Here is a 26,207-nt window from a genome sequence, read left to right as displayed (position 1 = left end):
AGAATACTGTTCTAACCATTGTATCCCTTAGTCTTTGGGTCTCTTAAAAATTGTGAGAATTACAGGACAAAGTACTGCATATGTAAGGTGTTTAGAATAGTATTTGTTACGTAGACAGTGAGCACCTAACAAATGTTAGTTATTATTAATATTACCCAGGGCTCCTCCAGTCATGGACGGACCTTGGTTACTGTCCAAAATCAAGTCCTCCAGATTAGTTACTCCCACACTCAAAGTGGTGCCAAGCTGTGTGAGTGATCTGTTCTGCATGCTCCCTGAGGACAGTCAGCCTGCATACTGTACTCATGTCTGGTCACCTGAGGGTGGGGTTCCAACCTTATTTCTAGAGGATTCTCTTTCTTTCCAACATGGGCTTCCCTCTCAACACCACTTCTAATTCCCAGGAAGCTTAGTCACAAGCCCAGGTGGTAATCCCAGTTCTAGTTTGGGTCCATGTACTGTTGTTGGCCTTTCTGGTATCCCCTGGACTAGATAATTACATTGAAATTCAGAAGCAGCATGTAATTTTTGGCACTGACGTCTTTAATTAAATTCAATAAGCATTTATTGAGCACCTAGAGCGTGTAAAATAGGGTTCCTTGAAATACATTTGGGCCTTAAGTATTTAGTCTATTTTAGTTACTCAATTTGGATTAATGTTGATCCATCCTTCAGGGTCTTATGAAGAATAAATATTAAAATGGAAAAAAATTTGCACAAATCTTTGCAAATATAAACGTATTGTGTGGATTATTGCTGCTACAGTATTAATATTAATTGCAATAACAACACTGTTGCTTCGCAGGCAGGCGTAGCGAGCAGCTGTAAGGCCAACAGGAGCCAGACGGAAGAGGTCAGGGGAGGTGCCTTCAGCACGTCCGGCCCAGAAGGGGCGGAGCCTTAAGGAATATACCCAAATCCTGCCCCTTACTCCGCCCTTTTCGTCTGGGCGCGTAGGCGGTTACCATGGCGATGACGTATAGAGGGCGGGGCGGGGCGGGGCTATGGAGAGGAGGAGGAAGATGGCGGGAGGGCGGCTCTGAGGAGACCTCGGCGGCGGCGGAGGAGGAGAGAAGCGCAGCGCCGCGCCGCGCCGGGGCCCATGTGGGGAGGAGTCGGAGTCGCTGTTGCCGCCGCCGCCGCCGCCTGTAACTGCTGGACCCGAGAAGGAGTGAAAGGGAGACGGCAGGATGAAGTTCGCCGAGCACCTCTCCGCGCACATCACTCCCGAGTGGAGGAAGCAATATATCCAGTATGAGGTACCGGCGGCGGCCGAGGAGTGGGAGGACTTGGAGGGGCCACCATCTCGCAAGTCCCGACCTCCACCGCCGCCTTCCGCTCTTGCTGTTTCCCCCGTACCCGGGCGGACTTTGACCCGGTGCGACGGGGAGCCACTGCGGCATCCCAGCCGCGGCCGGCCCCCTCCGGGCCCCGCTGACCTTCCCCTCCCCCGCAGCCCCGTTGCCGCCGGGGTAACGGATATGCTGGCTGCGGGCCGGGAGGGACTGCACAGCCGGCCGGGGCTGAGGAATGGTGGTGGGAGGGCAAGCCGCAGGTAGCGGAGTCGGGGTGTGAGGGTAGCCCGGGGTACAGCGGTTCCGTGCTAATTCCCACCTCCTCCCGCTCACCCTGACCTCTGGTCCCCGCCCTGGGCGAGCGCCCCCTCTCCAAGGTTAGGTCTTGTTTCTTTCGGCTCACCTCTCTCCGAGGAATCCTCTTCCTAGATTAGCCCCTCCGGTGATTTCCTTCAATTCACTGAGCCCTTCAGCTTTCCCCCACTTGCCCACTGTTGACAAAGGCTTTGTAACAGGGTCGAAACTTGATTTAAATATGTATCACACGTGCGGTGGTTACAGTAGGCGAACGTATCGTAATCAACTGTTTTGTTTTGATAATAAGACGGTGACTCGTGTTTTCACTGATTTCATGAAGTATATAAAGTAATCATATCTTTGGTTTTGGCTCTTCGGTTTTGGAATGGAGTGAAGGGGAAGAGGAAGAAAGAAAGAGAAGGGAATTATTAACATTTTCAGGTTTTCTTTCCTAAAATTTTTGTTAGCTAGGGAGAAAAGTACTATCTTGTAAACAATGTACTTTTAAAACATTCCTGTGTATACAGAAATCATGGCCCTCCTCACCCTTAATTTCTGTGATAACAGCTCCTGGACGGTATTTAATAGATAGTGATAAGGAGGCTTACGTTAATGAAAGGAAAAGTAAAGATAATGAGCTCATTTATGTATTCAGAAGCCAAGATACCTGGAGGGTTTTAAGCTTTGCAATACGTTATTCTCAGTGGCTGGCAGTTCAGCTCCTGGATAGAGAGACTTAATCTGTAACCTCCGGTAATTCACATCTGTGTTGTGTGCAGGAACAAAGAGTATAAAATCAATATGAACACAAATATGCTAGCTAGATTTTATGAATTAAGATATTTTGGTTCTCTTTTTCATTTCTATTTTAAGTTCATTGAAAGGATGTTTAGGCAATCTCAGAAGTTTATTTATTCATGTAACAGTTGTAAGAATTGAAGAAGGCAAGGAAAGAGACATAAGTAGGTTAAACAGAACCTTGAAGATTGTAAAATAAATTCACCTGGCAACATACAGTATTTCATTATTGCCAGAAATGAAAGGCCTAGAGTTGTTAATGCTTTCTTTCACTTAATTTTCTTCTAGTGTTTTGTGACTACGTTTTGTAAGAATGAAATAAGGGACAAGCTTTTCAGCCTGTAGAGCTCTTGATTTATTGTTGCTAATAACATTTGGTCAGTTTTAAAACCTTGGCTAGAGTCCAGATGATGGTTTTTATTGAAAGGAGGGTATTGGTCTTTCATCTTTCTAGTAGTAATTTTCAGCACCACTGCCAGTTCTTCATAGAACAGGGCATCCTGAAGCAACATCCTATATAGTATGGAATGCTTCATTTGGGGAGTAATAGTGACTGGTTGTATGCTGTGATTCATTTTAAGTATTACAGCACTTAACCGTTTCATAAAATTGTATTAATTTAGAATACAATTTTTAGGGCTGGAAGGAGAAGCATAAGACTTAAAGATGCAATTACCTCTTGATTTATAATATCAGCTTTGTGGCTGGAGTCATTCTGGTACTCAATTCACATACTGCATTTGGACACTAACTAGTCCTAGATGGTTTACTTTAAGTTGGTCAGAGAGGAACACATTTCATATGTATGACTGTGTTATTTTTTCCTAGGCCAATTAAACATTATTTTTTAAAAAATTCATTAATTGTTGATTATTGACTTTTATTCTACAGAGAGTCCTTACTTTGTGACTTGGATCTTTCATAAGCTTGTTATTTGGTAGGCAAAATTAATAAGGAGCACTTTTCTTTTTGAATTGGAGCCATTTTTTATAGGGTTGGGATCTGTGTGTTGTATATTGCTTCTCAAGAGCTAGTACTGTTCCTTTAAAAATAAAGAGGCATAAATAAGAATCTTTAGAGGAAATTTGGCAGCTTAGAAACTTTGGGGGAAAAAAGAATATCGTGAAAGATGTCAGCATTTGCTAGAGAGAAGAACCTTTTCATATGGCAGAAAAATGTAGTTTCTCACATGTGAAGATGATGCTGTTGAAACACTGTTAGTAGAACAGACACTTGGATTTGTTTTTTAAGTACTGGTGATGATATTTTGGTATATTACCATGATTTCTAGTGTAGGCTGCTTTCTAGTGCTGTGAACTGCTATGAACTGTTCAGCTTTTTTGGTTTTCATGTCATTTTGCTGCATTAAATTTTACTTGAAACATCAGAGCATTAGACAAGCTGAAAATGTTTTACCTCTATGATTATATGTATTACTGTGTACACACAGTCATACCCTAAGTGCTGATTCTTGTATATGTTTGTCATAAAGCCATGGGGACAGGCTCTTTGCCTTTCCAGGCTTCTGTCCTCTTTCATAAAGTAAGAATATAGGGTTAGAGCTTTTTAAGGTCCATTATAGTTCATAGGTTTTTGATTTAACTTTTAATGGCTTCCATTTTTTGGACTATAAAATTAGTATTAGTGATCCATCAATATCCTGAAAATGATCAGTTTCTAATTTAAAAATGAATTGTAGAGTTCATAGACTCAATCTTCATAGGCGGAATAAGGAAGCATAAAAGAATAGAGCAACATGGAGAAATAATACAAAGAAAATTGGTTTGATTCATTTGTGAATAGTTTTTACAAAGAATAAACACAAATGGAAAAGAGGCTATCCCTGTTTCCAGTAATCTATTTGAGTATAAATCTTGGCATGTAATGCAGAACATCAATAAATCTTTTCAAGAGCACTTTTTAAAATTTAGAATCAGTGATTGCATACTTTAGAGCTCTGTAATTGATTAATCAAAATTAATTTAGACCAGTTTCTGCCAGACTAGTATGACCATGTTAATATTTTACAGAATATTAGCAAAAGAAGCAAATATATTTGGTGCCTTTGGCTGATGACTTGTGTTTTTTTCCCTAGGGTCTTGTGCTGCTTTGGTTTCTCAGGAACCAGGAATGGTTTTGTCTGTGTACACTGTAGTTTTGTAAGGTACTAAAATAATGAGATATCTAAATTTCAGGATTTTAGAGTTAAAAGGGAATTGATGGATTACCTGTCGCCTTGGTTTTTTCAGACGAAGAAATTAAGGTCCAGAAAGGTTAAATTACATGTCCAGTATCTTACAGAGTCTTTTCAGCACAGAGGTGTAAGCATTGAGTCAAGTCACACTGACTGTGTGACCCTGATGAAATCACTTCCTCTTCTGGGCTTTAGGTTCTTCATCTGTAAAGTGAGAGAACTGGACTTGATTTCTAGGCTCACAACCCTCTATTTTCTAAGGACCCATATAGCTCCAAATTTCTGTACATTTTTATGATTTCATTATGCTTGATATATGAAGATGATAGAACTTTAAGTATAACAATTAAAAGTGTTCTTTTAAATTAATAATCTCTTTTCAAAAAAATCTGATGATATCTTAATCTGTGAATGGAAAACTGACCCAATGAAGCTTTTACTGAACTCAAATAAAAAGTGATGGCAATAGTTTTAATTTTTTTTGTTGCAAGGTTTGGAAAGGATTCTGCATAAACTGCATACCCCTTTTTTTCAAGTGTAGGGAAACACCATAACATTATTGTGATTTTCATTTATAGAACTCTCCCATGAGAACACTTGTGTTGCATGCTTCAATTTCCCCAAGGTATTATGTTGATTAGTTAGGGTTAACTTGCCTTGCTGGAACTTGTTTGAAATTTCCAGTTTGGCCACCCGATGGGGCACAAGCCACACTTTTCCTTTTAGGCACTTCTGCAAATGAAAGTACAATATAGTATATTTAAAATAACGTTTGTGAATAAGTATAGCAATAAGATGCCTGCTATTTACAAATGTTTCTTAACTGAGTGAATTGTTGTATAAGATAGGAAGCTATTACTGTTATTTTCATTGTTTAATAAAGTATGTCAGGGTGAGTGTCCTGGAAAGATTCTACTTGTCTACCCATCCCTGAATGTTGGGTTTGGATCAGTTTTTGGGTGAAGACCCATATCATAAGAACATAGAATCTTACTTGACCTGGGGTGACCATGGAAAACCATTCCTGGCCTCAAATTCAGTCCTAACCTGAAAAGCATTTGAGAGACTGATTAAGTTGTGCTGGCTAGGGGTTTCAAGTATATTTGCATCATAGCCCCTAAGGAGAATACCCAACATTCCCATGAAGGAAGAGAAGGTAGTTTTAGAAGTGTTACTTATGTTCATTTTTATGTGTAAGACAGGAAGAAATGAAATTTTACCAACATTGAATAAATATGTTGATGAGATGACCTCATTTTAGGAGGTAGTCTGAAGGAGAGTCAAGAATTGCTAATAGTTTTCTCACTTGTTTCTTCACTTTCAGCAAATAGTTCAGTTTATGGTTGCATATAGTTAGATAAATTTATGGATATTACCTAATTTTGACTAAACTAACCCATATAAAATGAATGTGAATTAAAAAGACTCCTGTAAAGAAACCAATAATGCAAGTACATGTGAACAACAAGAAAATGGCAGAGCTGACAGTTCTAGTACTAGCTTTTTGTCAGCCAAATTACAGAAAAAACAGTGCTTCTTTAATAGACCTAACAAGAAGCTTGCCAAAAAGTTTCAAAATGATTAAAATAATTTTTCAAAATAAGATTTTAACGTCCGTTGTCATCCATAGTGAACTTCACCCTAAATATATGTTATGTATTAGAGTATTCTGCATTTGTAAGGTCAGTTTTCCAGCTTATAGCCATTATCATCAAGTTTCAAAATTAACTGAATCTTGAAGTTGGAATTAGGCCTTTGAAAGACTAAAAACTAGGATTTTAAAACGCAGTGAAACTTTCTGTTAGATTGTTCTTTAAAAGTATTGTTATTGGTAATTTCTTAAGAGAGATTAAAAATATTTTTGTATTATTCACAAGTGAAAGTTTAAATTAGTTTATTATTGTCTCATCTTTTAAAACTTCCATTTAAAAATTCTGTGTTTATAATGTATACAGTTGTAGAAGGAGATAATGTATAAATAAATGTACATATATTGGAGGTGCTTGGTAAACTTTTTAAAAATAGTAATGTAACAAAAAAAGTTCGGAAGATTTTGCTCAAGTTGTACAGCTTAACTGGAGGTAGTTTGTGGGTTGCTTGGTATTTATTTAATTGGCCTTTGGGAGATTGTCAAAATTCACTCGGGGTCTTGCCTGGTTGTATTTTTGTTTTCAGGTCTTCCCCTTACCTAGTAAATGCTAAAAGAAGTGAAACAGGCAATGCTCATGAACAAATGCCTAAAAAAATTATTTATTCATTCAACACATATTAATAAGGGCTCTATATGTGCTAATAGGCTGATAGATTCGTCATTAAATTCTATCTCTCTTAAAAACAGAAAAAAACAAAAAACAGTTTTTTTTGTGTGTGTGTTTGGGTTTATATTTCAGTCATATTTCAAGCACATATTTCAACATAGTGCTTTCAAAATTTAAAATGGTGTAGAAAGGGAAGATTGTAGATTGAGGACTTGGAACATGGTTATAAATTTGGATCACTGTGTAAATAATATGGAAGAATTCTCCCTGGCTTTTCAAACTTTTTATATGTTATACACATTTAAATTTAATTGTTTATAGAAGGAAATTTGCTTACCTGTTTCTTCCTATCACTAGGCAGGTATGGTATCTGGTATCAGAAAAGCCTTAAAAAGTTATTTATTATAGATCACGGGAAAGTTTAATTAACTTGCTGTAAGCATAACTTGCAGTTTTCTTATTATGTGTAATGAGAGGGACAGTGTGATGATTAAGAAAACAGTCATCTCTTATTGACGATGACCTGCAGAATTTAGAAAGACTATAGACCATAAATAAGGAGATGTAAGTCCTTAGAACCAGTTCTGTCACTGAATATTCACAGTTAATTAGTGAATCAGTCATTTTTTTGAAGATTGAAGGCCTGAAATATAATCACACAGGAAAATGAGAAGCTTTTAGATTATTGTGTGAATTACTTATTTAGACTAAATTGGTAAAATTGTAATTCACAGAGTAATGCATGTGCTTTGTGAGCTTTTTCTATACCTTAGAGAAGTAATTCTTTAACTTTTTGGTCTTGGTACTATTTGAAACTCTCAAAAATTGTTAAAAAGATCCCAATATCTATTGATAATACTCTATATTTGAAATTGAAACTGAGAGATTTGTGAAGCACAGAGTATACAAGCACTCCTACTATCCTTCAGGGGCATGACATCACATTTCATGTGGCCTTTGGGAACTTCCACTGTGTATTTGTGAAAGAATGAATGAAAAAGGCACATGAAGTTGTAGTATTGTAACGGATAATGGGGTCCTGCTGCTCGCTGCTCAAAAACCAATAAAGAGGCCAAGTTGGTGGAAAGAAGTTTGCTTTATTTTGGATGTCAGCAACAGCGGTGGGGGTGGGGGATGGGAGGAGTGGGGAGATGATACACTTATCCAAAGACCAGTACCGGCCCCACTTCTTCTATAGTCAGTGGACAAGAGTTTTTGTAGGCTTAGGGAGGGAGCTACATGCAGAAACAGCACAGTCAGCTCTGACAGTCATCTTGAAATTGATTATCAGTGGTCTGACCAGCGTCATTTCATTTAAGTACAGATAATCTGCAGTCCCATGGTTGGTTTGTTCCCATTTCCTTGAGGCCAGTTCTCAGAATTTTGGCAGCTTATGTCATGGCTACAGTCTGGTCATCATGTAGTTAACTTTTCCTACATGGTAGGGGTTTTAGTATCTGTAAGACAGCTCACAGGATATGGCTCAGATTATTCCATAGCCCTTGAGAAGAAACTAAAGGTCTTTGACTATACTTTATAATGACTGGTGGTGATGGTTTAGTCGCTCAGTCATGTCCAACTCTTGTGACCCCATAGACTGTATGTGGCCTGCCAGGGTCCTCTGTCCATGGGATTCTCCAGGCACGAATACTGGAGTGGGTTGCTGTTTCCTTATCTAGAATAAAGCTGCGTGCTAAATTGCTTCAGTCATGTGCACCTCTTTGCAACTCTGTGGACTGTAGCCTACCAGGCTCCAATGTCCATGGGGATTCTCCAGGCAAGTATACTGGAATGGGTTGCCGTGCCCTCCTCCAAGGGATCGTCCCGACACAGGGATCAAACGTGTGTCTCTTATGCCTGCTACATTGGCAGGCGGGTTCTTTACCACTAGCTCCACTTGGGAAACCTCAAAATTTAACATGGATTCAATGAAAGTGAAAGTGGCTCAGTAGCATCCTACTCTTTGTGACCCCATGGACTATATAGTCCATGGAATTCTCCAGGCCAGAATACTGGAGTGGGTAGTCATTCCCTGTCCAGGGGATATTCTCTCTCTTTTTTTTTTTCAGATACGACTGAGCTTACTGAACTGAACTGAGTCCTCCTTTTAACTAGATGTCACAGTAGCATTAGACAATGACCTCACCCTGTGCTGGCTTTCCTCTGGCCGCTCAAATTGCTCCCTCCAGCTCCTTTTCTCTACCTGGCCTTAAATGTTGCCATTCCTCAAGCCCTGGTCCCAGACCCTCCTTGTGTACAGTATTTCTTTGGGTGCCACCAGTTGGCCCACTACTGTATGCTGATGGGGCCCGTGAACTAAGAATAGTTTTCCTGTTTTTGTTTTTTAATATTTATTTATTTGGCTGTACAGGGTCTTAGTTGTGGCACTCGAGATCTTTAGTTACTGCGTGCAAACTTACTTATGGGATGTGGGATCTAGTTCCCTGACCTATGTGGGGAGCACAGAGTCTTAGCCACTGGACCACCAGGGAAGTCCTGGTTTTTGTTTCAAATGCTGGGAGAAAGAAAATCAAAAGTACGTTTCATGACAAGTGAATGCTAGTATCCCTTAAATTTTATTGACACACAGTCACATCCATTCATTTCCTATTGTCTGTGGCTGTGTTCACACTCCAGCAGCAAAACTGAGTAGCAGTGACACAGAACCTAGAGCCCACAAAGGCCAAAGTATTAACTCTTCGTTTCCAAGAAAAGTTTGCTTTATGCTTTCTCCCTAGCTTCCATTCATTCTGGTAGCTTTGGTTACCACGTATATGCCAAGGATTCCCAAAGCAGCATCTTCGGTCCAGATCCCTTCTCTACGGACGACCAGACATGACCACCCAGCTGCCTGTCATTCCCACGTGCAGGAGTCACCAAGAGACCAGAATGAACAAGACCAGACCGGCTCCTACCTCAGCGTACGCCCTTTTCACTAAGTGGCACCAATATCCATCCAACGGGTCACACTTCCTTGACACACCTCCCTTCCCCTAAATCAAACAAAACCAAAGTCCCCCTCTACTGTCTTCAACGCACCCGCACCCCTCACCTAAAACGGGTCTTTTCCAAACGTAAATAAAGCCAGGCAACCCTCGCCGGCGTTTGTGCCCTGGAAGCGGAGCCGCTCGCGCATGCCCAACACCGCGAGATCCCTGCACGGCCCTCCCCAGCCGCGCAGCGTTCTCAGGACCCCCTAAGCCCGAGGCCTCGTCGCCGCCTCAGAAACATAAGCAACACCGCCCTCCCGCCCCAAGCCGCTCTCTGCGGCGCCCCCAGGGGATATTCTCAACCCAGCGATTGAACCCAGGTCTCCCGTGTTGCAGGCGGATTCTTTCCTGGCATTTTTCTCACTTCTCTGATCAAACTTAATCTTTAACTAAAGTTTTTCCACAGATAAAAGGCAGGCTGAGGACAGGGGTGGGGGGGCAGGGGGGCAAAGGATCTTTAGGGTCCTGCTCCATTTCAGTATTATTATGAAAATAGTTTTGATCTTCTGGGTTCCCTGAGAGAGTTTCTAAGAGTTGCTGCCTTTGAACACACAGCTCCTTTCAGAACATTTGGAGATGGCCTGAGAAAAAGCTCTCAAGTCTTAGGAAGCACATAAGAGGATAAAGAGAATCCCATGAGTGAGAATTCTCTAGTATATCCCCCTGCACAGAATGATAGAGAAAAGAAAGTTGTTTTCCCTGGGATTCCCACTTCTAATCTCTAGGCATTGAATTGAATTAGTGGAAATGTGCTCTTTTTGTCATTAAGGAGAAAGGAATTAGTATTTATTGACCAGTTAGGGACCACGTGTCAGCAGCTTTGTTACCTCATCTAATCTTCACAACAGTTTTGTGAGATAGATGATTTTTTTCTTTTTAACTTATTTTTTTATTGAAGGATAATTGCTTTACAGAATTTTGTTGTTTTCTGTCAGACCTCAACATGAATCAGCTATAGTTACACATATATCCCCTCCTTTTTGAACCTCTCTCCCATCTCCCTCCCCATCCCACCCCTCTAGGTTGATACAGAGCCCCTGTTTGAGTTTCCTGAGCCATACAGCAAATTCCTGTTCGCTAAGATAAGATATTTTGGGGGGCTCCAGAATCACTGCAGATGGTGACTGAAGCCATGAAATTAAAAGACGCTTACTCCTTGGAAGGAAAGTTATGACCAACCTAGACAGCATATTAAAAAGGAGAGACGTTACTTTGCCAACAAAGGTCCGTCTAGTCAGGGCTGTGGTTTTTCCAGTGGTCATGTGTGGATGTGAGAGTTGGACTGTGAAGAAAGCTGAGCACCAAAGAATTGATGCTTTTGAATTGTGTTGGAGAAGATTCTTGAGAGTCCCTTGGACTGCAAGGAGATCCAACCAGTCCATCCTAAAGGAGATCGGTCCTGGGTGTCCACTGGAAGGACTGATGTTGAAGCTGAAACTCCAATACTTTGGCCACCTGATGCAAAGAACTGACTCATTGAAAAGACCCTGATGCTGGGAAAGATTGAAGGCAGGAGGAGAAGGGGACGACAGCGGGTGAGATGGTTAGATGGCATCACTGACTCAGTGGAGATGTGTTTTAGTAAACTCCGGGAGTTAGTGGTGGACAGGGAGGCCTGGCGTGCTGCGATTCATGGGTTCGCAAAGAGTCGGACACGACTGAGCAACTGAACTGAAGATAGATGATTTATTATCTTCATTTTACTGATGAGGAAACTCAGGCTTAGAGAGACTAACCAACTTGTTCATGGCCATATACTTAGTAAGTAGTAGAGCCAGAATTTGAAATAAAATCTGTCATACTTGGGAGCTCTTGCCTTTATATGGGAATTGTAAATAGCAGTGATGCTAACAGGGGCAGTAACAACAGCTGTTATTTTTTGAGTGCTTACTTTGTCAGTCACTATGGCATTACTTTAAAAACATTTCTTGATAGCAAGCTGTGTAGGTAGGTTTTTATGTTTGCTCTATTTGTAGACCGGGAACCTGAGTCTTAGAGCCATTCAGTAACTGATTATGTTGAAACTGCTAATTGTGGTTAGCAGATATGAGATTGAAAGAGCCCCTGCTCTTAATTCCTACATCCTGCTGGCTTATGAAAAATAAATAAATACATCCATTTGTGCATACATATGTTTAGGCCCAGTCTCCAGCACCTGCTGAAGTAATGGCTGGACTATTTTTAGTCCTAGGTCTTAGTTCTGCATGGTTTGGAGGTAGTAGAATGTGGTCTGGAGGTTAGAGTTCACCTCTATTAATTAATTTTTTTCTCAAGATTATTAGTGTAATTCTTATGAGATAGGCAGCTGTTAAACAGAGGAACTTATAAAGATGCGCCATAGGAAAAAGATAATGAGATATAGTGATAAGTGTAAAAGGAGGAAGATAAAGAAGAGTGAGCATAGCTGCTGCTATGCCACAGTTGTGGCTTTTTGCTTTTAAAGCATTCCATAGATCATGGAACGTTAGACCTGTAAGGAATTTCAGATTATTTAGTCCAATTCCCTTTTTTACTTGAGTGGGAAATGAAGTCCAAAGAGGTTGTGATTCAAGCACAGGTAGCTTGGTTAGTGGCAGAGTTGACCCAATCGCTGGGATTCATTTTATTGTTTAACCATTTGCATCATGTACCTGTGTGTCGGTGATGCACGGAGAGAACAAACTCTGAAGCCAGACCGCCTCGGTTCATATTCCAGCTGCACAATTGACTAGCTGAGTGAGCTCAGGCAAGTCATTCTATTAATTCCTGTCTGTTCTTCAGTTTCTCCCTTTGTAAAATGGGGCCAGTAATAGTAGTTACAGGACTTCTGTGAGGATTATATGAGTTAATATATGAAAAGTGCTAAAATAATGCCTATATTTGCTATTAAAATTATTTCTACTACAGAGTTCAGCGGTATTAGTTAAGGCTAGGTTAGCGGTATCTTTGTGAGGAAAACTGAGCCTCAAATTTTGTCCCTCTGGGCTTGTTCAGTTCAGGTTTTTGGAAAATGTCTCTATTGATTTTAGATATTATTCTTTTTATCTGTGATATTTATATTAATAAATTGTCCTTTTTATATACAGTAAGAAATTCAGGTGGGAGCAATCATATGGTTGTGAAATAATTTAGTTCTCCTTGGTTACTTGTAACTTGTATTCATTTCAGTTATAGACTGTGCCTGCATATTCTTTTTTTCAGTTGGGGTGACATTTACATGTGCGTTCCTAAGTATGTCTGAATAGCTTAAGTGAATCCTTTGAATTTTTAGTGGCTATCTAATTTTAGTTTGTTTCCGTTTTCTAATGAAAATTTAATTTTTTAATACTAGAATTGGTTTTAGAGTTGAAAAAGACCTTCTCAAGTCCTCTGTTTCACAGATGAATAGATTGAGGGCAGAAAGGCCAAGATATATGTATGGTCAGCCTCACAACTAGCTGATAGCAGAGCCTGGAATTAAAATACTGACCTCTTGCTCACTGGTATACCTTACTGAGGCTTATCACTGCTATATAAACATTTCTTTATTTTTAATTTTAAAAATTCATTTTCTTTATAAGAGACCATATGAATTTAAATGTTCTTGTTAATTATTACTTACTCAGCATTAATACATTTATCTGAATCTAATCCTTTAGTTCACAGTAACAACCTCAAATTGTTCTTGTGTGTCAGTTAAAAGACTAGATAAATAAGAAGCTCAAATTTAAAAATATTGTTTACTCAGTTACAACCATTGCCCCATTTAGGTAGAAAACCTATTTTAGGTGAGGAGATAGGACTGAGGAATTTTGGTTAAGGCTTGAGGAGTTAGGTAGAGATGAAAGGAGGACTCAGGAAAGTTGAAAAATCATTTGGACATTTCTCTGTAGCATACCTGAATGTTAACACAGGTTACATGTTACCTCTACATGAAGAGCACCTCCCTCTCTACCCCCTATCTCTTATAACATACTGCCAAGCTGAAGTCAGGGCATATCTGACTAGAGAAGATTAGAATATATAATGTTAATCTATTCATTAACTATTCATGGTGTCCCCTTCCTTTTTTGAAAAAATAATAAAGTGACAACGATGATAATAACAACAGCTAATGTTCGTTGAGTGTTTCTGTTGTGTCAGGTGTTTTACATTTAATCCGTACCCTCTAAGGTAGATTTTGTTATCCTGTTCTAAGAAGTCACTGAATCTTAGATTGAGTTGATTGCCCAAGGTCACATAGCTGGTGAATGGTAAAACCAGAGTTCAAACACAGGTTTGTCTTATTTTACAGCCTGGATTCTTAACATGATGATACATGGTCAGGATCTCTCAAGGGGCTGGTGATGTAAAAATAGGTACACGCCTGTCCTAAAGGAGCTTGTAACTTGGTTGGTCTTCTAATCGTAGTGTATTGTGATTATGTTACAGAGGAATGGCCGATTGATTTGTTCTGGAGAATCAAAGGTATTTATCTTGAAAGCTTTCACAGAAGTACTAGAGATTCAGTAGGGTTTGTTGACACGGTGAAGAGGGGACAGGACACTGAGGGCATTCTAGGCAGATAGAGTAATTTTGAATAAAGGCATAGATAGGTGGAAGTATGCAAGCATATTAGTGAAATCTGGTTTAGTAGGTATGTTGGAGGGCTGATAGTGTGATTTGTACGGAGCCTTGAATACCATGCTGAGGACTTGAAATGTTTCCTGGTTGTGAACCAGTAAGGATTTTAAAGAGACTTGGGGAGAGGGATCAATGCAAAGTGAGAATGTAGTTTAGATCCTGGAGATGCAGTGGGGAGACCAAGACCAAAGATAGGAAAACCAAATAATATAGCCAAAAATAGTGAGAGCTTGAATTTACTACCTCTTTCAATCAGTTTTCCCACACTTTGACATCTAAAATCAAGATATATCTCATAATTAATTGTCATAGATTAAATTGGCAGACTTTTTTTCATTCTTAGACGCACATAAAGTACCAGTGTATATTACTACTAATGGGATCTTAGATTTGATGAAATAATGATAGTAATAATATTTACTGAAAGCCTGCTGTGTGTCAGGCAGAGTCATAGATACATGTTAGCATCCAACATCTGGTAGTATCTGGCATGTTTAGAAACTTAAAAACAACAACAAAACAGAATGTAACTGAAAGACTATGGGATCTGCTTGAGATATCATTAAGGGATTGGAAAGAGAGATTTACGAGAGCATCATTGAAGGCAGTCAGTGGAGAAAATAGGAAAAGCTCATGTTTATCCCCTATAGAGCGTGACTAGAGCTCTGGAAATGAGTTACTTTGGTATCAATTAGGAGAAGTGGGTCTTATTCTTTTAGTTTTGTTTATTCAGTGAAATGTGATCATTGATGACAAAATTGAGACGATAGTCTTTCTCCTGTTTTTCAAATATTTGTATAATAGCAGGTAACAAAAGTGTTGATAAGCAGGTGAGTCACCACCTCTAATCATGTAGTTCAAACATCTTTTGATTAAATCTTTCTTTTTGAGTAGAATAAGCTTATTTGAAATATTAGTATTTCAAATTATACTACCATTAGTTATTTGCTAAAGAAGATTGCAAATTTTTTTTTTCTAGGATTTGTTTGCTTAGTATCATGGACTTTCAAAAATTCAGTTCTTGGTAGATTCAGAAATTAGAAAGTGAATTGATATAGAGACCACCGAAATTGAAATTGTAACAACCCTGTTATTGTAATTGTAATTTAATTGTAACTGTAATAACCTTGTTGGGCAAGTCATGTAGCCTTTCTGTGCCACAATTCTCTTATCCTTAAACTGGAAATGATAATACTTTTTGCTTTTGGAGGATCATGTGAAATGAAATGAATCAATAATTGGAAAACAGGAGGTTTAATAGTTACTACACATAGTAAGTATTAGCCATTATTACATATCTATCCTTAGTGGTTTGAGTCTAACAGTTGAGCAGCATCTTGATTCATTTACTGTTGACACAGTTGGGGGAAGGGATCAGTGAAACTGTAACTAAGAAAAGACAACTTAGACCGTTTATTCAGTTGAACAAATGGAAATTGAAAGAATTTTACCTTTTTAAAAAAGGTTATGGGATTACCAGACCACCTGACCTGCTTCCTGAGAAACCTGTATGCAGGTCAGGAAGCAACAGTTAGAACTGGACATGGAACAACAGACTGGTTCCAAATTTGGAAAGGAGTATGTCAAGGCTGTATATTGTCACCCTGCTTATTTATATGCAGAGTACATCATGAGAAATGCTGGGCTGGATGAAGCACAAGCTGGAATCAAGATTGCTGGGAGAAATATCAATAACCTCAGATATGCAGATGACACCACCCTTATGGCAGAAAGTGAAGAGGAACTAAAGAGCCTCTTGATGAAAGTGAAAGAGGAGAGTGAAAAAGTTGGCTTAAAGCTCAACATTCAGAAAACTAAGATCATGGCATCTTGTCCCATCGCTTCATGGCAAATAGATGGGGAAACAGTGGAAACAGTGGCTGACTTTATTTTTGGGGGCTCCAAAATCACTGCAGATGGTGATTGCAGCCATGAAATTAAAAGACACTTACTCCTTGGAAGGAAAGTTATGACCAACCTAGGCAGCGTATTAAAAAGCAGAGACATTGCTTTGTCAACAAAGGTCCGTCTAGTCAAGGCTATGGTTTTTCCAGTAGGAGAGTTGGACTGTAAAGAAAGCTGAGCACCAAAGAATTGATGCTTTTGAACTGTGGTGTTGGAGAACGCTCTTGAGAGTCCCTTGGACTGCAAGGACGTCCAGCCAGTCCATCCTAAAGGAAATCAGTCCTGAACGTTCATTGGAAGGACTGTTGCTGAAGCTGAAACTGCAATACTTTGGCCACCTGATGCAAAGAACTGACTCATTTGAAAAGACCCTGATGCTGGGAAAGATTGAAGGCAGGAGGAGAAGGGGACAACAGAGGATGAGATGGTTAGATGGCATCACCGACTCAATGGATATGAGTCTGGGTAGACTCTGGGAGTTGGTGATGGACAGGGAGGCCTGGCTTGCTGTGGTTCATGGGTTCGCAAAGAGTCGGACATGACTGAGCAACTGAACTGAGTATTTCATAGAACATAAAGTTTGTTACTACTTGCTGATGGTTACTGATGAAAGAAAAAAAGATTATACATTTTGAAAGATTCTTTGGTTTTTGGTAGAACTGAAAAACTGGGAAGAAAATTGGTCCCTTTTTCCTTTTTCTTTTGCACTTTTGTTGTAAGCCTTATTAAAATTTCTGAATTGATTTGTAAGCATAATGTATTAGAGAAGAAAATGTTTTAGGGAAGGAAATTACTATCAAGTGCAGAATTTTGGCATTCCTTCTTGACCTTTCTTCCATTTTAGAGACAGTGTTATTTAATATGATAGGTTTTATGTTAGGAAAATTTATGAGACGATTTTTAACCAACTTTATGTTTAAAAAATTTAAACAACATGATATCAATAGTCAACAATAATAATTGTGTATTTTGTGAACTTGCCCTGTTAAGCACAGAATATCATACTAAAGTATCATCCCCCTTCCAAGTTGCTTAATTGCAAACATACACAATATTTTAGTAGTTAGATCTTTTTTTTTTTCTCTTTAGTATTTGAAATTAAATAAAAGTATTATTGGTAAAGATAAAGTAATACTATTAAACTTTTGTTTTGGCCGTGCCATGTGGCATGCAGTACCTTAGTTCCCCATTCAGGGATCAAACCCATACCACCTGCATTGGGAATACAGAGTCTTAACCACTGGACTGCTAGGGAAGTTCCTATTAGACATTTTTAAGCGTATCACTTTTCTTTTGCTTAGCACAGTGATTTATGTAGGTGGTTTAATAACAGAAGTTGGATGGCTAGCCAGATATAGAGGTTGAAGGAGGGAAGAATTTAATGTAATGGTTTAAACGTAAGGAAAGTGGTAGAGACGAGCTACTTTAGGGGGTGGTAAATTCACGCTGATTTCTTTTGTGAAATATCTATATGTAGAGATAACTACTAGCTGGAATTTGAAAGATTATGTCAAAAGATAAGACATTTTAATTGAGATAGTAGTTAAAGAATTAAGTCACTGTATGTAACACAGAAAAATAGAGACAGAGGAAATCTTGGAAAATAAGTTGTCATAGGAGTTAAGGGTCTGAAGGGTAAATGGACTATCAGCAGTGACATGCTTTGTAGACAGGTTAATGAGAATGAGGATTAAGGTAGGCCTTTGGATATGACAAAATTCTGAACACAGTTTTCTTCTGCTAACTTTATTCCAAGTTTGAAGAGGTTAAAAGTCATTTAGACAACATATCTGTACTTTTTTTTAAATTTAATTTAATTTTTTTTTTCATATCTGTACTTTTCGTTTGAGAAATTTGTTAAGAGTGATGAAAATGGAAAAAAAAAAGTGATGAAAATGGGATGGAACCTTTAGGAATGAGTAGGATAAAATAAAATATTCTTTGAAGGATGTGTGGGATCCATTCATCTTGAAGGCAATAGAGAAGATAGCTTTAATTTTATCTAAATTTTTTTTGCTTTAATTGCATTTCCCTCATTTATTGGCTGTGAACTTTTAAACAGTTATTTCTCTGAACCTCAGTTTTCTTGGTGAAAAATGAGGATAATATTTACCTTTCAAGATTATTATGAGAATTAAATGTAATAATACATGAAAGGGCTTCCCAGGTGGCATAGTGGTAAAGAATCTGCCTGCCAAGCAGGAGACATGGGTTCGATCCTTGGGTCGGGAGGATCCCCTGGAGAAGAAAATGGCAGCCCACTGAGGTATCCTTGGCCGGGTGATCCCATAGACAGAAGAGCCCCTACAGTCCATGGGATGGCAGAGTCAGACACGACTTAGTGACTAAACAGCAACAGTATATGAAAGTGCCAGCAAGGGCCTGATCTATAGAAGATATTTTTCAATAAAGTATAGCTGTTAATTTCTATCATCATTAAAAATAAGCCATAGGAGTAACTTTTTATTCATTTATTCAGCAGATATTTATTTTAGGGTGTTGGTACTCAGTCTTTTAGTATACCAAGACCCTCTTTCAATGTCATGAAATTTCTTGGAAACTAAATGATGATAGCTGGTAGTATTGAAATTGGAGTTGTGAACTGGTCTGAGACTCATGGATTAGAAACCATTTTTATAAAGTGTATAGGTGTATTGCAGAACCTTTGGGTTCCTTTTTTGTTTTCTTTCAGATAAACTAACGAACTGTTACTAAGAACAGTGGGAATTTTATGTTGCCATACTATTATATTTGGACAAAATTCAATATGGTTTATCAACCTGTCTAAACCTTATATATTAAAGAGGGCTGAAGTCAAAGACACTAAGAACTTTTCTTGTGGCTAGTAAATGAAAGAGGTTTGAATTTTGTGGAAATTAACAAAAATAATGAAAATTGGGACAAAAGAAATGACTTTACATTTTGGTATTTCATGAAACTAGAAATGCTATAAAATAATTAATAAAAATAACATAGTTAACACTTTAAAAAATTAACTGATGTACTGGTCTTGGATATTTAGGCTTTATGTTACAAAGTCTGTGCAGTTTACAAACATATTTTGACTTTTACTGTGCTAGATGCTGTGGCCCATAAGAACTGAAGTGAGATTACTCTCTGCCCTTAGAGAATTTACAACTGTTACCACAGTAAATGTAAGAATGAGCCATATAGATTTAATTAGTTATAAAAGAACATTTGTTATCAGCTGCATGTTATTGTCAGAGCAGGATCCTTAGGTAAGGAAGATGCTGATTTAATCTGTCAGATTTATTCTGTCCCAGCCCAGAAATGCAGCTGTATGATTTCTCAAGGGCATTCAGTGTAAGTTAAATTACAGTATTGGTGGCTGTGACTTACGGGAATGCAGTTTTGCTTGTTATTGCTAAATAAATCACTTCTTGAAATTGTCATAGTCTTCCTTTCCATAGTTTTTGTATCTTTATGGAAATAAACATTTTAGGTACTTTGATCAAGACAAGCCAAAGATGTTGGTTATGATCTAATAACGTTACATTCTGTGATATAAAAATATTTTTCGGAATTAGCGTTGTGTATTAATTATCTGTTGCTCTGTAACAAACTACCTAAAACTACTGAAACAATGAGAAACATTTATTATCTTTCTGTGTGTAAAGCGTTTGGAGGCAGCTTAACTGGGTGATTCTGGCTCAGGGTATTTTGTGAGGTTGTGGTCAAGATGTCAGTCGGGGCTGCAGTCATCTCAAGGCTTGCCGGGGACTGGATCCAATTCTAGAATAGCTCACTCAAATGGTTCACAAATTTGTGCTGACTTTTTTTTAGGAGGCCTCAGTTCCTTACCACTTGTATCTCTCCATAGGGGTGCTTCAGTTTTTTCATGACTGGCATTTTCTAGAGTGGGGAATCGAAGAAAGAGCAAGATGAATACCGCAGTGCCTTTTATGACTTAACCTTGGAAGTAGTATTCTGTCATTTATGCAGTATTCTGTTGGCTGTATGTGCTTGCATGCATGCTCAGTCGTGTCAGTCCTGTCCAACTCTTTGCAACCCCACGGACTGTAGCCCGCCAGGCTCCTCTGTCCATGGGGATTCTCCAGGCAAGAATACTGGAGTCGGTAGCCATTCCCTTTTCCAGGGGATCTTTCTGACCCAGGGATCAAATCTGCAGCTCCCATGGCTCCTGCATTGCAGGCAGATTCTTTACCGCTGAGCCAATGGGGAAGCCCCGTCGGCTATACAGGTCAGTCCTATTTAGTATGGAAGGGGATTGCACAAGAGTGTTACTACCAGGAGTTAGGAATCATTGGAGGCTATTTCAGAGGCTAATTACTGCATCTGACATAAAAATCTAATGATTTAGAAAAGTGTTGGAAATAAAAAGGAGAGTATCAGAAAATTGAGAGGCCAAAATTAGAGGTAAATTTTGGAGAATAACATTTCACTCCAAATAATGGGTAACATGTCTTTTTCTCAAAGAAACATGGATTAAAGAATGATCAGTAAGAGTCCATTGAATAGTTTAGGTGAGAGGATGGGAGAGAATGAAAGAAAAGAGGTTGGGGTGGTGGCATTGACTGAATCGGATCACTAAACTTAGGAGTGCAAAGGAGGAGAAAGTTAACCCCCTAGGACAAGGAGTTTTCCTTCCTCATGGTGTATCCCAGGTGCCTAAAACAGGCCTGACACGTAGCAGAGTCACAAGTATTTATTGAAGGAGTGAGACAGTGACTAAGGTTGTTGATCTGTGTGATGTGGTTTCTGGCAGTGACATTAACAGAAATAAAGACATGAAAAGTGTAGGCTTTGGGAAGAAAATGAATTTTAGACATTTTGTATATGTGTTAGCAGACATGTGGCTGAGGATTTAGATTAGGGAGATACCCATAAAGAAATAGTAAAAACCATGTCAGTGGATATTGCAGTGTGTTATGGAGGAAATGTATAAATACAGATATAACAGGACATACTCCAAGTTGGTTCTTCCTATTATAAATTACATATATTTTATACATTTAACAAATTCATTAATAATTTAATGTTGTGACAACTTTTGTATATTGAATTGCCTTTTACTGATAGTGCTCAGTTGTTAAGTCTTGTCTAACTCTTTGCAACCCCATAGATGGGATTTCCTAGGCAAGAATACTGGAGTGGTTGCCATTTTTTTCTCCAGTTTGCTGATGGGATACATTTAAATTCCATGAAAATTGAGTCATGCATAATGCTTCTAATATACTAATATACTATAGGATTGTTAAGCATATATGAGAATACATTAATTTTAAATTTTATTACATTAGATTATAAAAATTTGTCTTTTTTTTTTTTACTTTACAAATTATTTCTATCATCAAAAGCAGAGCTAGGTTAGTTTATTTCTATTTGGGGATAGAAATAAAGGTAAATTAGATGGTCATTCTTCGTACAGGACTCTTGAGAATGCCCAGTGCCCTCTTTTGAGGTTTATAATTTGATTTATAGAACTGTTCTTGGCACTTGAGTATCAGGAAAATATGACTGATTTCTGGATAGTGAGACAAAGAAACCAGGTCAGGTGTAACTGACTTGCACATTATTCACAGACTACTCAGTATTTCTGGTGAAAAAATTAAAAGGGGAATATAAGGGATTTCCTGGTAGTTGAGTGGTTAAGAATCCACCTTCCAATGCAGGGGACGTGGGTTCAATCCCTGGTTGGGGAACTAAAATCCCATATGCCATGGGGCAACTAAGCCCACATGCTGCAATGAAGAGCTCCTGCGGCCATAAATAAGTGATAAAAAGAAAGGGAATACAAAAAGAAGATAAGAGATAATTGGAGAGTGTTTCTGGGGTGTGTAAATCAGGCATAGTGTACATATTTTTAAGTATATATCAAAATTATAGTCAGTGCCACTTGAAAAAGTCTGATGTAAATTTTATTGAATTATTAAGCTCTGTTAACAGGGATAATGCTTCCTTTAAAGTTTTATAACAAATATTCCTTGCCCTTTCTCTTCAAATGCCTGTGTTTATTTTATTGTTTATTAATCCAGTAATTGGATTGCAGTGTGCTTGCTTTGGATGCTTTGAAGCATATGAGAAAAATATAAATTAGATATTTTGTTAATGAAGATGATAATATTTATGGTATGTCATATGTGAGGCTAATAGCGAGTTGACACAGTAGGACTCTTTCTACCCTGAATACTCATTGAAAGGACTGATGCTGAAGCTGATGCTCCAGTACTTTGGCCACCTGATGCGAAGAACCAACTCATTAGAAAAGACCCTATGCTCGGCAAGATTGAAGGCAGGAGGAGAAGGGGACGACAGAGGATGGGATGGTTGGATGGCATCACCGATTCAGTGGACCTGAACTTGGGCAAACTCCAGGAGATGGTGAGGGACAGGGAAACCTGGCGTGCTGCAGTCCGTGGTGTTGCAAAGAGTCGGACACGATTGGAGACTTAACAGCAACAACAAGGAATCTTTCTAGCTTCTGATCCTTGTTCTATGAAACGGTCTGTGAAACCCATATGTTTGGAAAGAAGATCAGAGATGATCTTTGTTGTTGTTTAGTTGCTAAGTCATGTCCAACTCTTTCGTGACCCCATGGACTGTAGCCCACCAAGATCCTCTTTCCATGGGATTTCCCAGATAAGAATACTGGAGTGGGTTGCGATTTCCTTCTCCAGGGGATATTCCCAACTCAGGGATCGAACCCATGTCTCCTGCATTGGCAAGTGGATTCTTTACCACTAAGCCACCAGGGAAGCCCAGTGATGATCTACTGTGGGTTATTAAAAATTAACAACGTAAGAAACTTGTATTGGCAGTATTATTGAACTATACCCTATTTTGTACAAAAGATATGTTGTAGAAAGTTTAAGTAATAAAATGAGGAGTCCTTGTTGTTTAAAGTGTACACATGTCAATCCTAATCTCCCAATTTGTCCCGCCCTCCCCTTCTCCTCCCCACGCCCCCCACCCGTGTCTACGTGTCTGTTCTCATATATACTACCATGTGTAAAATGGGTGGCTAGTGGGAACCTGCTGTATGGCACAGGAAGCTCAGCTTGGTGTTCTGTGATGATGTTAATGGCTGGGATGGGATGGTGGGGTGGGAGGGAGGCCTTGAGGGAGGGGCTATATGTGTACATATGGCTGATTCACTTCATTGTACAGCAGAAACTAACACAACATTGTAAAACAATTATACTCCAGTAAAGCAAAATAAAAATAAAATATGTGCAGGAAAAAATACAGTGTATGTAGGTTGAGACTGCATATGTTTTCTTAGGAATCTGTAAGTTTCTTATAAGAATTAAAAACTCTGTGTGCTCATGTCAGCGATCATCAGAAAATATAATAGGAACATATTCTAAATCATCTAGTTGACCATCTTATAACCTAGATGCCAGGAGATTGCAGTGTCTCTGTTTATGCTTGTTTGGCCATGTTGGCTCCAAGTAGTGTTGTACTACTTTGTGAAGTAGTAAGAACTGAGAATTAAGAACTGAGGCATTTCTAATGCATAAATGATGCAGTCATGTCTAGCAGATAGATGGCCAAATGATGCGCTAGCCCACTGTATGACACAAATTTTGTGGTAGTTCACATTCTCTTAGCCAACATTCTTTGAGCATCTTCTGTGTTCTAGGCACTGATCAAAGTACTCCATATATAATAATATATATGATATTATTCAGTAATAATAATGAATCATAATTAATGTAAGGATTTGTGTTTTAAGTTTTTATTTTGTACAGTAGATCTGGGAGGTATGTGTAGTTACTAGTTCTGTTTTACAGATGAGGGTACTGAAGTATAGAGAAGTTAATTTTTTATGGTTACATAGCTAATAAGTGGTAGAGTTGGTTTTCATACACATTACCTGACTCCATAGCCTCTAGCCACTGCCTCCTAGTAGATAGCTGACTATACTGCCTCATAGTAGATCCCATCTGACATAGTCATCTTGGCATTCCAAACTCAGAATAGGCAAAATGGCATTGTATTCATGTTACCAATTCAGATTTTAACTCAGCAAACATCTTGTTTCCTGTCATGTTAATGTTATTGATTAAATAATACTGGTTTTGTGATTGTGTTTGGATTTAATTTGTAAGATTTTACTGTCATATGCATTGTTATAACACTAAGAGTTTTGTCCTAGTTTATATATATTTCAACATTATAACAAAAATAATAACATTAAACATTATAACAAACATTTCAATAACATTATAACATAAAGAAGGCTGAACACTGCAGAATTGATGCTTTTAAGCTGTGGTGTTGGAGAAGTCTCTTGAGAGTCCCTTGGACTGCAAGGAGATCAAACCAGTCAATCCTAAAGGAAATCAATCCTGAATATTCATTAGAAAGACTGATGCTGAAACTGAAGCTCCAATACTTTAGCCATCTGACGCCAAGAATCGACTCATTTGAAAAGACCCTGATGCTGGGAAAGATTGAAGGCAGGGGGAGAAGGGGACGGTAGAGGATGAGATGGTTGGATGACATCACTAACTCAATGGACATGAATTGAGCAAGCTCTGGGAGATGGTGAAGGACAGGGAAAGCCTGGTGTGCTGCAGTCCTTGGGGTCGCAAAGAGTCAGACACGACTGAATGGCTGAACAACATAACAAAAATAACTTCATACTCAGAGATTACAGTAGAGATGCTTATGTAAGGATTCCTTTGAATCTTTTTTTTTTTGGCTGCACCACATAGCTTGTGGGATTTTAGTTCCCCGACCAGGAGTCATACCTGTGCCCTTCTCAGTGATCAGAGAAATCTTTTGTAATGCAAATGAATACATACTGATTTTACTTATTATACAGATACAGAATTTTACATAATGTATTGGATTTCCTTAAACTAAAACAGCATGAATGAGGAAACTCAATTTTGTTGTTTTGTGTATTTGGATGCACTTCTCCTAACTCAGCTGAGTCATGTAATAGACAGTCATAAGTGCTAATATAGACAATACTCTGTAGGATTTTCCCCTGGTGGTTTCCAATTGGGGTCTATTCTCTAGTCACAGTCAGGGGATGGTATCCTATTTATAGAGTCCTCTAAAGTCTATTACTGTCAAAAACATAGAGGGTCTCTTATTCAGAAGAAAACTGAAGTAGTAAGAAGCAAAAAGAATTGTCCTTGATTTTACTGAGAGTTGTCTTGATTTAAATGAAATTATGATTTAGTTTATAATCAAAATGAAGACTATCATAATCTTTCTCTTTATAAAATTTAATCTTTTTAAACCTTAATTTGGTAAACTTTCCTTTTGTACATTTAATTCATTTGCATTACATATCAGAGATTTTACTTACTGTGTTTTTTCAGAGTGCTGAAAATAAACCCTTTTGAATTCAAGAGCTGTGTATTAAGTTCCTACTGCATACAAGCTTTTCTGCTAGTCATTGGTGGTTTATTTACTTACTGATAACATCATCTGATTTAGGTACATATGCCTGTCATACTTAAGAAGTAGAAAAACTTCAGTCAGGTATTTGAGTCTCTGATATTACCTGGTTCGATGGTAGTACATGAGTTTAAGCAAGCTCCGGGAGTTGGTGATGGACAGGGAAGCCTGGTGTGCTGCAGTCCATGGGGTCGCAGAGTTGGACACGACTGAGCAACTGAACAAAACTAGTGGTAGTTTTATTTTCTTAAGTTTCTCTGGCTGGATTTTTTTTGTTTCTTTCTTCTTGTATTTTTCTACTTCTGGATATTTATTCTACTCTAAGCAATGTACTCATTTACACTCTTAAAATATTCCATGGAAGAACTATAGCATAACTACCACTGTAAAGTTGTATAGGACTTTTAATATATAATTCCAGTCTGTGAGCTGAAATACTTTCTGATGTTTGATAAAATCTTCTGAGCTAATTTCTTTTTTAGACTGGAAA

The 26,207-nt window shown here is 38.4% G+C and overlaps 1 protein-coding gene across 1 annotated transcript in view; it reads left to right on the top strand.

The window, feature by feature from the left end:
* Positions 1-1,003: 1,003 nt before the first annotated feature.
* The window catches only part of XPR1 (xenotropic and polytropic retrovirus receptor 1), a 200,396-nt gene continuing 175,192 nt past the window's right edge, over positions 1,004-26,207 (top strand). The window contains exon 1 of the mRNA XM_043484781.1: positions 1,004-1,259. Within this exon, the coding sequence (XP_043340716.1) occupies positions 1,191-1,259 (69 nt within the window). The 5' untranslated portion in view covers positions 1,004-1,190. The remainder of the gene's footprint in view (positions 1,260-26,207) is intronic.

The sequence above is a fragment of the Cervus canadensis genome, chromosome 13, assembly GCF_019320065.1.
Source record: "Cervus canadensis isolate Bull #8, Minnesota chromosome 13, ASM1932006v1, whole genome shotgun sequence".
NCBI classification, from domain to species: domain Eukaryota; kingdom Metazoa; phylum Chordata; class Mammalia; order Artiodactyla; family Cervidae; genus Cervus; species Cervus canadensis.
This window is presented reverse-complemented; position numbering and strand designations above follow the sequence as displayed.